The sequence below is a fragment of the Acomys russatus genome, chromosome 28 (genome assembly GCF_903995435.1).
Source record: "Acomys russatus chromosome 28, mAcoRus1.1, whole genome shotgun sequence".
NCBI lineage: Eukaryota > Metazoa > Chordata > Mammalia > Rodentia > Muridae > Acomys > Acomys russatus.
Window position 1 is genome coordinate 21027691 of NC_067164.1, and position 16808 is coordinate 21044498.

General features: G+C 38.5%; 1 protein-coding gene across 2 annotated transcripts in view; it reads right to left on the reverse strand.

Moving 5' to 3' along the window:
* The window catches only part of Antxr2 (ANTXR cell adhesion molecule 2), a 127999-nt gene that overhangs the window by 80471 nt on the left and 30720 nt on the right, over positions 1-16808 (reverse strand). For both annotated transcript variants that reach the window (XM_051170732.1, XM_051170731.1), the window contains exons 8-10: positions 7548-7608; positions 4619-4717; positions 2523-2592 (exon numbers count right to left, since the gene is read on the reverse strand). In XM_051170732.1, the coding sequence (XP_051026689.1) occupies positions 2523-2592; positions 4619-4717; positions 7548-7608 (230 nt within the window). The remainder of the gene's footprint in view (positions 1-2522; positions 2593-4618; positions 4718-7547; positions 7609-16808) is intronic.

Here is a 16808-nt window from a genome sequence, read left to right on the forward strand (position 1 = left end):
AAAATTCAACCACCTTTCAACTTTCAAATGCTTAGGGAATTTGCACATGGTCGGCAGGGGGCAGTGTAAGGGAGTCTGCAAGAAACAAGACATAAAGCATTTGTCCTAGCAGAAAGTAAACACAGTAAGCATTAAGGATTTTGGAGAAAAAAAAATCAGACCATGTTGAACTAGAAGGAAACACCGTCAACTCTCTTTTACCCTTGACTGAGATGAGGAACTCATTCCTAGTAATCCCACTTGGAAGGATAGCACGAGCCTATCTACTTCCACAGTATCACTGACGCCAAAGGCAGAAACATAAGGACCAACAGAGAGATCAGGGATGCCAGCATGAGACAACATGACTTTGTCTAGACGGCAGTTGCAGAGGTAGTGAGCGGGGATTGAATCTTGTAGTCTAAAATTAGTGCTGAGTGAGTTCACCAATGAGCTGAGCATAAAAGAAGAACAAATCAATTATGATTCAATTGGAGTTTTTTTTACATGAATGACAAAAAAATGGATGTTATAATCAGTGGGAAGACTAGAAAATATAATGTGGGAACAGACTTGGCCAAAAAGCATGAAGAAGACCGACCATGATGAAATTCCAAGTTGAGCTAAACAAACTTCAGTGCTTTGTCATGGCTAATACAACAAAATCACTGAAGTCTACTGTACACTTGGGTAAAATGACATCATGAAAAACCAAACTTCCATAAAGTCTACTGCTTGTCTAATCAGTCATCACTGGTAGTAGATTATCACACAGAACACACACAAAAATTAAGTAGCAGTCATACTTCTAAAATTATGTAATGTAGCCCTTTCAATCTATTTCAAATAGAGGACAGGTACTGCTTGGTCTTGTTTACATGACTGCAAGTGTTGTCCTATATCTGTACTGGATACTTTCACAAAAAGCAAGAATTCATGCAAAATATGAAAACAATCCCCTTTGATTCCACAAAGGAAAATAGAATTCTTGCTGTGTGAACACTAATTTTGACTTGAAATTATAGCTTTTGGTGTTTAATTATTTTATGCTCTGTGGAAAAGATCAAATTAAGTAGTTCCATCAGTTGGATCAGCATTATGAACAACTGCACTCATTGGTATCAAAGCGGACCACAGCTCAACTTTTGGAATTATTTGCTGCATATTGAAGAGTATAAGAAAAAAAAAACAGTCAAAGAAGAAGATAAGCATCAAAGAACCTCATTATGGAGTTGGCTTCAAATGTGGCAAACAAGCCACTGGGCAAAATGTCTTTCTTTCTGCCCCAAACAGAATTCTGCCTTAAAATGGGCAAGCTTGGATGCAGGCAGAGTCAATGGCCAAACTCTGCCAAGACAGGGTAAGCAAGTCCTCAATAGTTCCTGCCTCGCAAATATGTCTGTCAGATATACTGGGCCAGAAGGCTGGAAAGGATGCTCCAATGTTATAGCGAGTGTTGGGTGACTGTTCAGGCAGTAAACTGTCTCAGTCATTTTTTTCATTTTGGAAGATGCTAACCTGCACTCCAGGTTCACTAAGGTATTTAAGTTTTATCCCTTCTCAAGTCTCTGATGGGTTTGAAGACCAGATAGTTTAGTCTTTCCATTAAGCTTAGTAGGTTAGGAATTAAGGTGTTTTTAGATTAAGATAGACGTTTTAAGTTAATAGAGATGAGATATGATAGATATCAATCTCCATTCAGTAATTTAGATCCAACAAGATAGGCAAGATGTTTACTTCAAGTTTGCCAAATAAAATAGCCAAATCACTATGAATGTAACATTTATATAATTCCTGATTGTCTCATGGTTCTTCTTGCTGTATGTAGTTTATTTTACCCATGTGTAATAATATAAAATGTATATGTTAAAAAGGAAGCATAATAAAAAATGTTTTAAAAAGAGAAGAAAACAGAAATACTAAGTTACTAGTAAAACTATTTATGGATTGATGATTCAAATAAAAGTCTGAACAAATTAACAAAATAAAGCACAAAATAACAAAACTGTATGCCTAGTTGTATGTACCATGAGCCATATTTTACTTGCTTTTATCATGAATATTTATTAGATCCCATATCTTATTTAGAACTCTTGTGTGTGTTCATGAGTGTGTACATTCGGTACTTTAAAAGTTTGAAATAATGGGTGTGTCTCTGGCTACTTAGTAAATTTGAGGTTAACTTGGGCTTCATGACACTTTGTCCTCAAAAGACAAAATAAACAAAATCACCACTGTGTAACTGTCAATGTGTACTAATTTGTTGCACTGATCATTTGTTTTTGTTTGTTTGTTATTCGCTTTTAATTAATGAAAAAAGTCTTTTATTAGGAGTGAGGAGAAGGAGGGAGAGAGAGAGAGAGAGAGAGAGAGAGAGAGAGAGAGAGAGAGAGAGAGAGAGAGAGAGAGGAGGAGAGAGAGAGAGAGAGAGAGAGAGAGAGAGAGAGAGAGAGAGAGAGAGAGAGAGAGAAAAGACCCTTGGAAAGCAGAGTATTCACTCAGGAGCCAGAACTCTATGCTGAGCTGGTTGATGAAGTACTTACTCCCCAGCTTTGTTCAGGACAGGTGCAGGACAAAGGATGGATTTATGCTGAACACTTATTGGCTTTTCTCCTAAAAAATAAAATGCAATTTATTTAATAAAGAGTTGCACATCACTAACATAGTCTCATTTTAAAAGTGCTAAGTATTCCACAATAAGAGTTCAGGTGGGGAACATAAGAAAGGTCGACAATATTTTTCAAAAGTCTGGATAAAGAGGCAAAAGAATGAAGATCAAAAAATGAAGAGTTATAAACCTTGATAAAAAGATGTCATAAGTCATAAGTTAGGATTTCTTAGCTAATTTAATAATATACGGTTATAAATATGACTTTTGATCCTGAACAGTTCAAGTATCTCAGACTTTCAAGGATAAATTAGTGTTTCTAAGAAACAGAATTTAGAAAGGATGGAAAAAGGAAGACTAGGGCCTAAGTATAAATGAATTTGTCTCATGAGTTGACAAAAATGCTCTCTATACACCGTTTAAACGCATCCTAGCAAGCGGGCATTAAACCCCTTTACAGTTTTAACAGTATGTGTGAAAGTTCATCTAGGAATGAAAGTATTGAAAACATTTACATAAGCAAATGGACCATCTCAGGATGTGAATAATGAAAATCCAACTCCACTTCCATCTATTTGAGTATTGACTTCAATAAGCTGAGTCTTATTGATGTCTTTATGATAATTGAGCCAAAGATTCAATCTAAAGGAGTCATATAAACCCAAGACTTACATACAAATAACTACTGGACAGAAATAAAGTTCGTCTTCCTTGCTCAAGTGTGTAATTTATTATGAATTTGTTACAAGTAGCAATTTGCCTCAACAAATGATGTCTCTAATGCAGAAAAGAGAGAGTAGTGACCACATTTACCACACTCAGAGTCACGCTACTTTTCTTCAGTGAACTGACAAGTTGCTGTGTGTGTGGCCAAAACTATGCGAGATCATCAGAGAAACAACAGAATTATAGATGAATCTCTTTAAAGGCAGATCTACCAAAGTTCATGAATTTTAGACGCCAAAATACCATTGATTGAAAAAATGTTTTACTCCATGACCTATTGATGGGATGACTATCAGCCAAGACGGTTGGTGAACTTCTGAGGCATAAAAAGCCAACAGCACAAAGACCAACCAAACAACAATAAAAGAATCTCTTCAACAAATGGAAATGTTAGAGCTGGAGAGATGGCTCAGAGGTTACAACCTCTGAGGTCAGGACCTGCTCTTCCAGAGGTCCAGAGTTCAATTTCCAGCAATCACATGGTGACTCCAAACCATTTATAATGTGATCTAATGCCTTCTTCTGGTGTGCGGGTGTACATGCAGGAAGAACCCTGTGTAGATAATAAATGAACAAGTCTTTTTTAAATTTTTTAAAAAGAAACTAAAAAGTTATTGGACTTATACATTGTAAGTATGGAGAAGAGACGGCCAAAACAGCTGTTGCTACAGCAACAGGTAATGAAGTTATCTGATGCAATTACATCTTAAGGGAAGAATCGCAAAATATAAGTCTGAGATAACATGACTGATGTGCTTAGTCCAAAGCCTAGGTACAGGCACTTCAGCTCTCAGCTGGGCTTGTTATTAGCTGTTCTCCACACTTCACAGACCATCTTTGGATAATGAGGATACTGAGGACAGGGTCTCCTGTTTATTAAGTAATGAACAAGTATTGTCTCTACTAAGTAATCATTACTCTTTGTTTTATTATGGATGCTTCATTCATTTCCTCTCTCATGAAAAACTATAGCACATCTGATTTAATGTAATGAAAGAAAAAAAAAAGAAAAAAAAACATTGTAGACTGTATAAATGGTTCAGAGGTTAAGAGCACTTTCTGCTCTTCCAGAGGACGCGAGTTTGGGTCCCAGCACCCCCATAGCAGCTTACAACCATCTATAACCATCAGTCTGAGAGAATCTGCTGTCTTCTTCTGGCCTCTGCAGGCACCAGGCAAACACTAGGCACAAATATATACAGGCAAAACGCTGACAAACATAAACCAAAAATACTTTTTAAAGAAGAAGAATTCTTAAAGATTATGTGCAATAAAGACACTTAGGTGACATTCCCGAGGACTTACTCTTTGAGTATGTGCTGTTCACAGTGAATGTACACAGGACACTGTCATCATGACTGATGGATGTGACCGCTCTTCCACTCAGAACAACTTGAAATTCCTCTAGAGGTCGAAAGAAAGGTAAGCACTGTAACCAGTGTTTTCCTGAAAACAACCTCAGCTGTTTTTACCAAGAGGCTCAGAATTCATTTCCTCATTTGTTCCTTTTCACCAGTAACCATGAAGACACACCTCCAGTCAAGCTTGCTTTTTTTAGATTGCCTAAGTGCGTACGGTGGAAAGAGCATCCAGCATCACATGGAGCTGTTATTTTGGCTTTTGTTAGAGAATATTCCAATAGTAGCACAGGTATCAGACTTAAAATATAGTATTAATTACATGGCTTATCTCCATTCCCAGAATTCTATTCTTACCATTTTTTTTTTCAAGAAAGAATATTCTCTTTTTCTTTCTACTCTCAGTCATAAAGTTCATGTAGTAAATAAAGAAAGCTTGTCAACTTCTTTTGTCTTCTGTTGCATACAAGCTTAAAATAGAGCCGAAGTCCTATCATTTGAATTACTGATAGCTATGCGCCTCACTAGAGGGCGTTGATTTAGAACGAGTGAATATGGAAAAAATATGCCAGAAGAAAAGCTGATAAAATCTCTTAATAGACAGGGAATTGCTGCTTGACTACAAGAGAACATGTCAGTGAATCCCAATGGACAAAATGCTTCAGAGTCGATCTGAACAAACTACAGGTTAGGAACTGGGAAGCTCCAAGGCAAAGGTAGTTTGAGGACCCCAACAAAATAATTAGCAAATTTTTTTCTAGAAAGAACATAGAAATAATGCGACCATACAGAACACTATATACACACACACACACACACAAAAAAAACCACACAAACACACATTTACATCATAGATCTATCGTGTGGAAAAGTTCCCGCTTTAATATTATAAATGTGTTGGTTGCTTTTGGCTGGCTGAGCTGAAGTTCTGTTTTTTCTTGTTTGTTTTTTGTTCTTATTTTTCAGTACATGTATTTTTTTGTTGTTGTTTTGTTTTTTTATTTTTTTTAATTTTTTTTATTTTTTATCGATACATATTTTTTTATTAATTTATTCTTGTTACATCTCAATGTTTAGCCCATCCCTTGTATCCTCCCATTCCCCCCCCCCATTTTCCCATTATTCCCCTTCCCTATGACTGTTCCTGAGGGGGATTACGTCCCCCTATATATTCTCATAGGGTATCAAGTCTCTTCTTGGCTACTTGCTGTCCTTCCTCTGAGTGCCACCAGGTCTCCCCCTCCAGGGGACATGGTCAAATGTGAGGCACCATAAAAGAAATATAGCTCAGATTTTGTTGAAGTTTACAAATCAGGCAAAGGCCACTTATGATGCCTTGCTGTAGGAAAATGTCTTTTCTCCCATCCCCAAGCTCCCAGAATAATGACCCATGAGGCTCAATTATTATTTTACAAATACCTAGGCCATATAGCTATTCTAGCCGACAAGATTGCGGAAGATGAATGCGTGTGAGTTTAGGTAACCAGCCACCTGAAGGAATGTAAATTAGTATAAATGGGTTATTTTTAAGTTATGAGCTAGTCAGAGAAAAGCCTAGCTATATGGCCTAGGTACTTGTAAAATAATAATTGAGTCTCATGGGTCATTATTCTGGGAGCTTGGACAAAGGAGGAAACACCTCCCCTTACAGGATTGCCTGAATGGACTTTTATGGTGAGAGTTCTTTCATTTTAATTCACCTTAATTCTCTCTTTCATGCCAAACTTCCCCCTTTTCACATTATGCCACATAGATACTGTCATCAGCTACAAGGCAAAACAGATAGGCCACTCTCCATTCACTGTGTCGTGAAAGGAGGCTTACTTGTGACTTCTAATAACATGCAGGCAAACATAACCTATAATTCAGTAAGACCACAGGCACTGGTGCCAGGTAGACAAGGATCCGGAGGACAATGACTAGCAGAATATATCAAATCTGTCAGTCTGCCCCTGCTTCGCTGCCTCCATCTGCAAATGGAGGCAGATACAACTTACAAATAGTGTTGTTACGGTGATGGGTAAAACTGTATATTCAAAGGACACAGTCCAATAAAGAAACACTGTTGCTTTAATGTAGCTTCCAGTTACTTGTCTCTGTTTTCTTGAGGAAAAAGCAATGACCTCCATCCTTAGAAAAGACCCTGATGCCCTGAAGTGTCTGCATGCGCTTCCTGCTCAGCATCTCTGTGATCATGTATGAGGGAGCTTGAGGATGCAGGGCCCCAGAGCCTGCCCAACAACCATGATGCTCTGTGGTGATTCCATGATGTAATCCTTTGAGAGTCAGCATGTTTCCTTCTCTAAGTAAAGGTGTGCTAAAATGAACTCTAGGTCAACTTGAAGAAGAAAATAGGCCAGGGAGAAGCAGACTCTCTGGGCAAGAACGTCTGGGAGGGGAACCTGAGCCTGATTTAAGCGGCAGTTGATGAAGCCATCTGCTTCTTCCCTGCACTCTGCCCCTGAGTCACTTCCATATGTGCCTGGAGCTGGCAGGTATGATGACACGGCCAGGTCACTAAAGAACAGAGGTATGTGCCTTCAGATCCAAGATGACCCAATCAGATAAAGGATGCTGTCATTCATTTTGTTTGCCACAGAAAAGGTCTCAAACATGAACTAAATATACAGAACATTCTAAAAGCCTGTCACACAATATGCTCATTATTTAAAATAACATTGGAATCTTAAAAATTTGAATTTAAAATAGAAATATTTCAAGGAATTATTTAAAAATTCTTACACAGAAAAAAAAAAGATGCCAGAAAAGTTAATTTTGCTATTCTCCTTCCAACATGAGTTTTAAATCATATATTTTAGCTAGGGTGAAAAGAAAAACAATTTCTTACGTGGTATTTTTAAATTCTAAACACTTACCCCCCACACAGACAGTTGAAGGACTCAGTTCCAGGATTTCAGTACATGATTGATCTAGTATCTGAAAAAAAAAAAAAAAAAAAAAAGAAATAAGAATAAGCTACAAGATTAATTGTAACACGTGAATTCTGCATTTACTAACAAACTTGAGGTCATCCCTCTATTTCAAAAGATACCAAGGGAAAAAAATCAATTCACCATTACACTCTTTGGAAATACTTGTGTTGTCTTGGGGTATAATCTAAGATTGTACAGTGTAAAGCCACTATCTGATCAGAGTAAATCCACATAAACAGAGAAAAGATGTGCACTGCCTCAAAGTGGGGTGGCCATCGATATGAACAGAGAACTAAAATGTCCTTATATCAAAACCAATGTTATCCTTCCCTGTCCGGCAAAAACAAGACAGCAAAGAAAACTGCCTGCTTAATTCTGCTGCCTGTTATGGTCTCTGTTTTCAAAGACTACCAACTTTCAACAGCTTCTTTACATGATGATGTATGCGTTCCTAGTCCATTTCCCAGGCTTAACTAACTCCCAGAGGCGCTCATCTTCCTCGTGTGCGTCAAACGTCACACTTGTGGAACGCAGATTCCTTGTGGAAGCCAAACATTATTCTCAAAAGCACAGCCTGTGTTCAAGCCTGCACAGAGCATGGGAGCAGAACGGCTCCACCTAAGATGCTCTGAGACACAGAAGCCACCACACAAGGCACGTGGATACACGTGAAAGACAATGAAGCGAGCAGCGCCTGATGGTCCTCACAGTGCTGGCTCTATTGTTAGGACTCTTCTGCTCTGCCTTATCAAAGTCAGATGAAGTCCAGATGGTCTGCGACCGGCATTCCGCTCTTGGCAGAACTTGAAGACAGATGAAGTGCAGTGGTTTCCACATCCCCTGCCCATAACTAAACAGGACGGAAGTCCTGCAGCCAAAAAGAAAAATAACAAGCCTTTTTCCTGTGTGTTTTAATTATAGTGGAAATTCAGACACTCCTCGTCTAAAATCCCCCATAAAATCACAGACTTAGCCCCACTGAATATGCATCTGATCAGAGGGCATCTCTTGGACTTTTGAAAGTTTTTTTTTTTGTTTCCCAAATGAACACAACTCTTCATGCAGCTGCCTGTTATGAGGCCCCAGTGACTAGGAAACAAATCTAGAAAGATTTTACATTGTAAAAAAGCTACCAGAACTCATGGATGACAAAACTGGGGACCAATGGTAAAAAGGAAATACACCCTCATGGAGGGGCAGGATTTCAAGTCATCAGCATCTTAAATATTTTCTCGGAATTTGGGTAACAAGACTCTACTAGAAGTAGGTAGAATGGTGTTGTTGGTTAAGACTAAGCGAAAAACATTCCAACTACTCAAAAAGGGCATGATTCGTATAGTTGAGGCTAAAGGGGACATTGCTTAAAGTAGTGAATCAGAAAGTCAGCATCACCATGTGACATAATCCAGTTAAATTCGCTTAGCGTTTCCTCCCTTCTCCAGAAATTGAACTTTATGTTGAGGGTGGAACTTACTTCACCTACAAGAAGGTATTTAAAATAAATAAATAAATAAATAAATAAATAAATAAATAAATACATTAGATTATACAGCAGAACCAACTTCGTGATGAATACATTGTTTTATACATGTAATGCAAACAATGACTGTTGAAGTTGAAAAATAAGCTAGAAATAGCATTAAAAATGTTTCTCTAATCATCAAACCAACAGTGACATTGGGACACAGATAACTCAAGACAGGTTTTTTTAAAAGAGAAAGCACCTAACCCTTCTATAAACTGTGGATTTTTAGAAATACGGGATGATATAACTTGAAACAACATTCATCAAAATCACTTTCAGAAAAAAATGCTCAGAAGGTGTGGGTGGACAAGAATGACCAGAGAGTTAATACAGATTTAGAAATAAAAATGGTGTGTAAATTTGTTTTCCGCGAGAAGTTACCATATTCTATACTACGAAGGCAATAACTAGAAATCGAATCCCTTGATATTGGAATGTAGATAGTTTCCATGTAATGCTTTAAATAATAAGCACCATTAAAGTACAATAGTTCATAAAAAAAATCTTCTCTATGAGTAATGATAACAAGTGAGACGCTCAAGACGTTAAAAATGGAGATCTTCCAAGTAAGATGGTCAACTAGACAGCATGAACTAGTGAAGAGAAGCCAGAATAAGAGAGACACTGGCTGTATTCCAAAGGGGGAGAAAAGGAACAAGAAAGCTGAAAATTTCCAAGACTGTGTGGGTAGGATACCTAAAAAGTATAGATAAAAACACACTGGTTCATGGGAGATGCCGAGCTTAGCACAGTGCAAGCATAGGGATGTCTGATAAGGATAGAGGAAGGAAGGCAGAAAACTTCTCTAAAGCATAAGGCTTGTGGCTCTGGTGAAAGGAAACTTGGATTCCCAGCTCTAGGATAGGCCCCCCAAAACACTTGCAGGTCTTTAGGCAAGATGGTTTTGATGAAACAGTGAATCCTTGGGCAGATGGTTCTACCATGGTACAGAATCACACTCTTTCATTCTGTGTGACTCAGAGGGAAGGTGCTGAGCCAGGAAGCATCTTGAGAGAAGTTCTGATTGACACTAAACTATCCTCAGGGGATGAGAATGGGGACCATTCACAGGACAAGGAATTGGAATCTAATCTGCCAACTCTGCCAGGATAAGAAGAGCTCTGGGATACAGAGGTAGAGAACTGGCTGGAAGTTCCAGGGCCAAAAACAGTGCACAGAGGAAGGCTGGGCTCAAGAAACGGAGTGTGTTATGAGAGGTCACTGCCCCTCCTGGTTGCCTGGAACAGATCTCATCAACTACAAATAACTCTGAAGTTAGGTAACTTGGAGCTTAGAAGCTCAGTGAATACACCCACTAAAACCAATTATCTGTTATGAAACACCATAGAACCTAAAATCCTACAGCTCTCCTGGTCCACTAACACCACAACTGGATTCCAGGGAGTGGATAAAATATTTAAGAGAACCTCTAACTTGTAAAGATCTCAGTGCATAGCTTTTCATACTTCTAGTGAGTTTGGGAAAAACCTACAGAAGAAACATAAACTACACTAAGGCGCGGTGTGAACTGGAGAGTGCAGAAGGGTGAGAGTGTTCACACAGAACTGATTGCAATGCTAGGTGTGAGCAGCACTGACCCTGGTAGGCAAAGAAGGGAAACTATAAAAAAGAAAACTTGAGACCCTGAAACCATGATACTCAATAGGCATATCCTAAAACACAACTGAAAGGCACAGAAACACAGGAAATACAAACAAAGCGAAGGTGTCATGACTCCTCCAACACACCATAATTCTTCAACTACTGGTTTGAAGATGTGGAACACGCCTCAAAATGTTCCACAAGTAGAAAGAGAAAGCAAAGTGCTGCAGGACAGTTGATCCCAATGTGATCCCTGAGATTGTGAGCTGTAAAAACCTGTTTTTGGTTGGCGTGGTTGAGCCCCCCCGACACACACCTTTAATCCAAATAGCTTTCTGTACACAGGATTGAATGAAGTTAAGCCTAGGTCAAGAGGCAGAGCAAGAAGGCAGCTGACAGGGATTAAGGAGTAGGGAGGGACTTTGGATAGTTTGGGAAGCACACATATGAGGGAGGAGAGATGGCTCAGTGGCTGAGTATGTGCTGCTTTAACAGACGGCCTAGATTCCCAGCACCTGTATGTGGGCTCACAAGCCTCTGTATCACCACTTCCAGGGAAGAGGACACCCTCTTTCGGCCTCTGCCTGTACCAGATTGCACATGTTACACATGCACACAAACATTCATATACATAAATTGGAATTAGGTTTATTTTAAAGAAAAGTATCAAAAACATCACAAATATATTATGGCTGAATAGGCCAGGAATGCGAGGTTGGTTTAACAATACTAGTGCAACACACGCAGACTTAAAAGATAAAAATCACATCATTGTCAAATAGTTGTAGAAAGGTCTTTGACAATGTTCAACATCCTTCTTGATAAAAAGCCCTTAAAAAACAGAAATAAAAAGAATAGACTCTAGTATACTAAAGATTATGTACGATAATTTTACAGACCACGTAATACTAAACAGGAAAAAAAGCTGGGAACATTTTCTCGAGTGTCAGAAATGAGACAAGAGTGTCCATTCTCACTGCTCTTGTTCAATATGGTACTTCAAGGGTTAACTAGAGCTAAAATGGAAGAGAAAGAAATTAGAAGGAACACAAACAGGAAAGGAAGAAATCAAAATATCCCTATTTTCAGATAACACAAACCTATAGTTTTAAGAGCCTAATGAGAGAAAACACTCAGATATTCTAAACCCTTTCAGACAAGCCTCAGGGTATGGTGAACAATGGCCATTCAGCGCCTTTGTATATGCTGATAAAACCTTCCCAAGAAGAATGCAAGGAAAACTTCGCAGTCACAATCGCTTCAAGGAAAGTGAAGTAGAACTAATAAACATAACAAAAGAGGTGACAGGAAAGTAAAGGAAAAGTAAAAAGGAAAGGAAAGAAAAGTAGAACTAATAAACATAACAAAAGAGGTGACAGGCCTCTCAACCTGTAGATTATAAACCCGTCAAAGTCCCAATAAGGATCTTCACATAACTAGACAAATTAATTCCATAATTCCTATGGAAGCATAAAATCAGTGACTATCCAAAACAATGCTTAGTGGACAAAGTAATGGTGGTGGTTCACAATATTCCATCTCAACACTCCTATATGCTACAGAGCCACAAGAACTAAAACTAAATTGTGGTGCCATTATTTTTTAAGGCTAGACTAGAGTACACAGAAATTCTGTAGAGTTGTAGCCATCTAATTTTTGAAAACAAAATTTAAAATATATTTTGTAAAATGGCACTCTTAAGTGATACTGGGAAAACCAAATATCTGCCTTATTATTCATTCTTCTATAGGAATGAGACTCAGCCCTTATCTCTCACACTGAACAAACATAAATTCAAAATTAATCATCTACTTTAATTCACTACCCAAATCCTTGACACGCTAGAGGAAACGCCAAAGAAGAAGGTTAAGGTGTATGCATGGGCAAGGTCTTTCTGAAAAATAATCCAAGAGCACAGAAAATAGCTCCAAAAACTGGCAAACTGGATCCTAAAAAGTTGCAATGCTCCTGCACAGCCTGGGAAACCATCACCAGAAGAGGAAAGTCTCTATGAACTGCACAGCTCACATGGGTTTAGTACCCAGTCTATATAAAGAATTTAAAAATTGAGCCCAATAAAAATCAACTCATTCAGTCAATCAACAAACCATCCTCAAAAGTGAAAGAAGTGGCCAGTAAACATAAAAAGTACTCAACGTCCTTAGCCATCAGGGAAGGGTAAATTAAAAAGCAGTTTAAATTCCTCTCACTCCAGTTAGAAGAGCTGTCATCAAGCACATAAGGGACACATAATAGTGAGGATGTAAAGAGGGAGCCATTGCCTGCTGTTTAGCTGTTTTCCTTCACACTTGCTGACAAGTGCATCTGTTCTGTTGCTGTCACTGCTGCTGCTGTTATGTTCCCTCACGCATATCAGAACCCAGCTTCTTTGGGCTCTACGGCACACATACCATACACATGCACACGTACATATACACATGTGTGCACACATACATACATGAGGACACACACATACATACACATAAATATATGTCAAATGTTTTCTTAAGAACATTAACTGAAAATAGAACCACCGCATTACACGGCTATACCCACACTCCAGGGTGTATACATGAAGGACTCTACATACCACATACACATTACAGAGATATTTGTATGTTTACATTTGTTCATTTACTATCCTTAATAGCTAAGACACACAACCACCTAGATGTACATCAGCAGGTAAATGAGTAATATTCACATGCACCATGAATCTCCATTCATTCATCCATAATTAAATAAATGAAGGCGAAGAGATGGTTCAGTGGTTACAAGTGCAAGCTGCCCCTGCAGAGGACGGAAGTTCAGCTCCCAGCACTCAGATTAGGCAGTCTGCAACTGCCTGTAACTCCATCTGTGGGAGAGCCGATGCATCTGGCCTCCGCGAACGCTTAACGTTCCCATGCACACATCCACATACACGATCATAAATAAACACTTAATAGAAAGTAAATCTTAATAGGGAAAAAAAAAAGAGGATGATACTTGCAGAAAAATATTCAGAGCTGGAGACAGTGTTAAATGACATAAGCAAGGTTCAGAAAGATAAATACCATGTGTTCTCTCAGAGGCAGTGTGTGTGTGTGTGTGTGTGTGTGTGTGCAACAAATGTCCTGCTGAGGATTGGTCATTCTTTTAGTTTTTTTTTTTTCCTTCTTCTTTTTATGAACCAAAGCCTCTACAGCCCCTTTAACCCACATTTGCTCCCACAGCATACAACCTGAATGGAAGATGAGTATGTAAAATTCCGGAACATGGAGGTCCTAGGGGAGCCACTATTGGTCTACACAGTGCAATTTGTAACTCTTGTGTTTATAATCTTGTGAAGAATTACAATGGGATACAGATTGACAAATAGAATGGTTTTTTAAAACAACTCTATGCTCCACTGTGTTATTCCAAACTTCTAATCAAATGCCCATGTTCAATCAAGTGCCTTTGTTGAAACTCCCTCCTACTTAGGATTTCTTCGCAAGCCTCCTGTAGACTGTATTTTTTTTTTTTTTTTAAGGTTTTCTAGTAACATACAAAAATACATCATCTTTTCCAAGTTGTGTGGAGGAATAAAATTTCTGGCGGATTTAAGAGCAGGGTGGTGGTGGTTTACACCTTTAATCGAAGTTCTTGAGAGGCAGAGGCAGGCAGATGTCTGAGTTCAAGGCCAGCCAGGTCCAGAAGAGCCAGGGCTACATATAGAAACACTATAAAAAAAAAAAACAAAAACCCAACGTGTGTGTGTGTGTGTGTGTGTGTGTGTGTGTGTGTGTGTATGTATGTATGTATGTATGTATGTATGTATGTATGTATAAATTGCTGATGGACTAGTTGCATTATCCCTTACAAATAAATAGTAATTGCTGATATTCTGTGGATTCTAACAATAAAAACTCAATATGTGACTCATAGAATTCAAAAGTCAGAAAGCCGTGAATAGCTGATGAAATTGCAAGTACTAATTTTATGGAATTTCTCTATCTGAGAAGGGCAAAGGGAAGACTTGGATAAGGCTGCTTAGCATCAGCTCTGAGTTCATTCCGAGTTAGCAGCAAGGCCAGATGCAGTGAGAAGAGGCAGCTGTGGAGCTACCTGCACCTCCTTGAGGATGCGGATGTTTGGCTGGACATGGAAGTAGAGGCCACTCTTGTCCCTTTTCCACAGCCGAATTTGAAGGAAGTATCAGAATGGGCACTACAGGCATGTTCCAAATTAAATTGGGTTAAACCTCCTCTGTCTCATGCAGCATCAGTTTGCAGACTTTCAATATAGACTGGGTTCCTCACCAGCTACCAAGGGGCAGACATGCCTTCTGAGATCAGGAACCAGGTCTATGTCAGAGCCCAGCTATTCCAGGAAGTCTGCTGTCTGTCCACAATGAGTGCATCGTCTTGTCTTTCATTTGACACTCGGGGCTTTATAATTGCTGATTAATAAACAAACTCAATGACATTGTTATCAAGGAACCATCACTTGCAGAGAAAAAATTGATTTTATGGTATACTCAAGGCATGACTCATGTCTATGGAGTTTTGCATATTGTGATTAAGATTGTAACTTCCTTAACAAATCTACATATTAGAGACACGTTGTAGTACCTAGTAGGACACAGATAAAGTAAAAACCATATTATAAACTTAAAACTACATATGGCATAATTAATGGGGTTTTTTCCTGATATTTAGCACAGCATAGGGCTGTTTAGTGAAAAATTATACTTGATATATGACCAACATAAAAATTCAACATGGGATAAATTAATATGAAACAATGAAGTCAAAATATTACCTACCTATGGTATCATCAAAGCTTATGATAACATTGTAAGAAATAGTTCAAAGCATTATGATTTAAATATCAAATATCCAGTGTGGAAAAAACAAAATCAAAATCTCTCAACAACCAATATAAGCCATTTTAAAATCCATATATTAATTTCTAAATAGCCTATTTCACAAAAATGTAGCAACTAATTTTAAGTGAGCAGGATTACCATATGTGTAAACCGCAACCTAATATTAAAAAAATGTGTGGAAAATTTTGTTATAAATATCACTTGCTCAATTTGTATTAATTAAAATTGTCCGAAAAGCAAATATAAAGCTGGGCATGTAGTTCAAGGACTTTCTCAGTGAAAAGCACAGGCATTCTGACTATAAGACAAATGAATGAACACAGAGTTTCCTAGTTTGCTTTCCATTGCTGTACCATAAACTGACCCAAAGCAACTTGAAGAGGAAAAGGTTTATGTCATCTTACACTCTCCAGTACACCGTGAAGGGAAGTCGGGGCAGGAGCCTGAATGCGGGAACAGAAGCAGAGACCATGGAGGAACGCTGTTTACCTGCTTCCTTTCCATAGCTCACCCAGCTTGCTTTATCTGATCTAGGACCACCAGCCTAGGAGTGGCACCTCCCACATCCATCACTAATCAAGAAAATGCCCCACAGACTTTCCATAGGCTAGTCTAGTAGAGACATCTGGTCAATCAAGTGTTGCTCTTCCCTGATGACTCCAGTTTGTACCAAGCTGACATATAACTAGCCAGCACAGAGGGTAGTGTTGGGCTACCTGAAATAAACAAATCATTTTAAGCCATACACATTAAAAATATGTTTGTATGGGTTCAAATTTCTAGTCAATATTGCTCACAAGTCATGGGGCCAAACGCAAAATAATAAAACAAAGATGAAAATGAATAAAGTAGCAACCTAAAAAACATACATTCAGTCTGATGCTATCTTTTGAAGAGAGTTTTTCATGTAGGGTGTATAAAAAGAAAAAAGGATAGATATTAAATCCTATCTGTGGAGTGGTTTTTTGGGGAGTATTGTTTTGCCTTGTCACTGTTCGTTGTTTGTTTGTTTTGAGACAGGGTCTCCTATAGCCCAAACTAGACTATGAAGCTGAGAGTAACTTTGAATGCGTGAATATTCTGGACGACCCCCCCAAATGGTGGGATTACAAGAATGTACAACCAGGTCCAGCTTTCTGAGTTATTTTTTGTAATAACATCAGTGTGCGTGTGCCATGCGTGTGTGTGTGTGTATGTGTGTGTGTGTGTGTATGTGTGTGTGTGT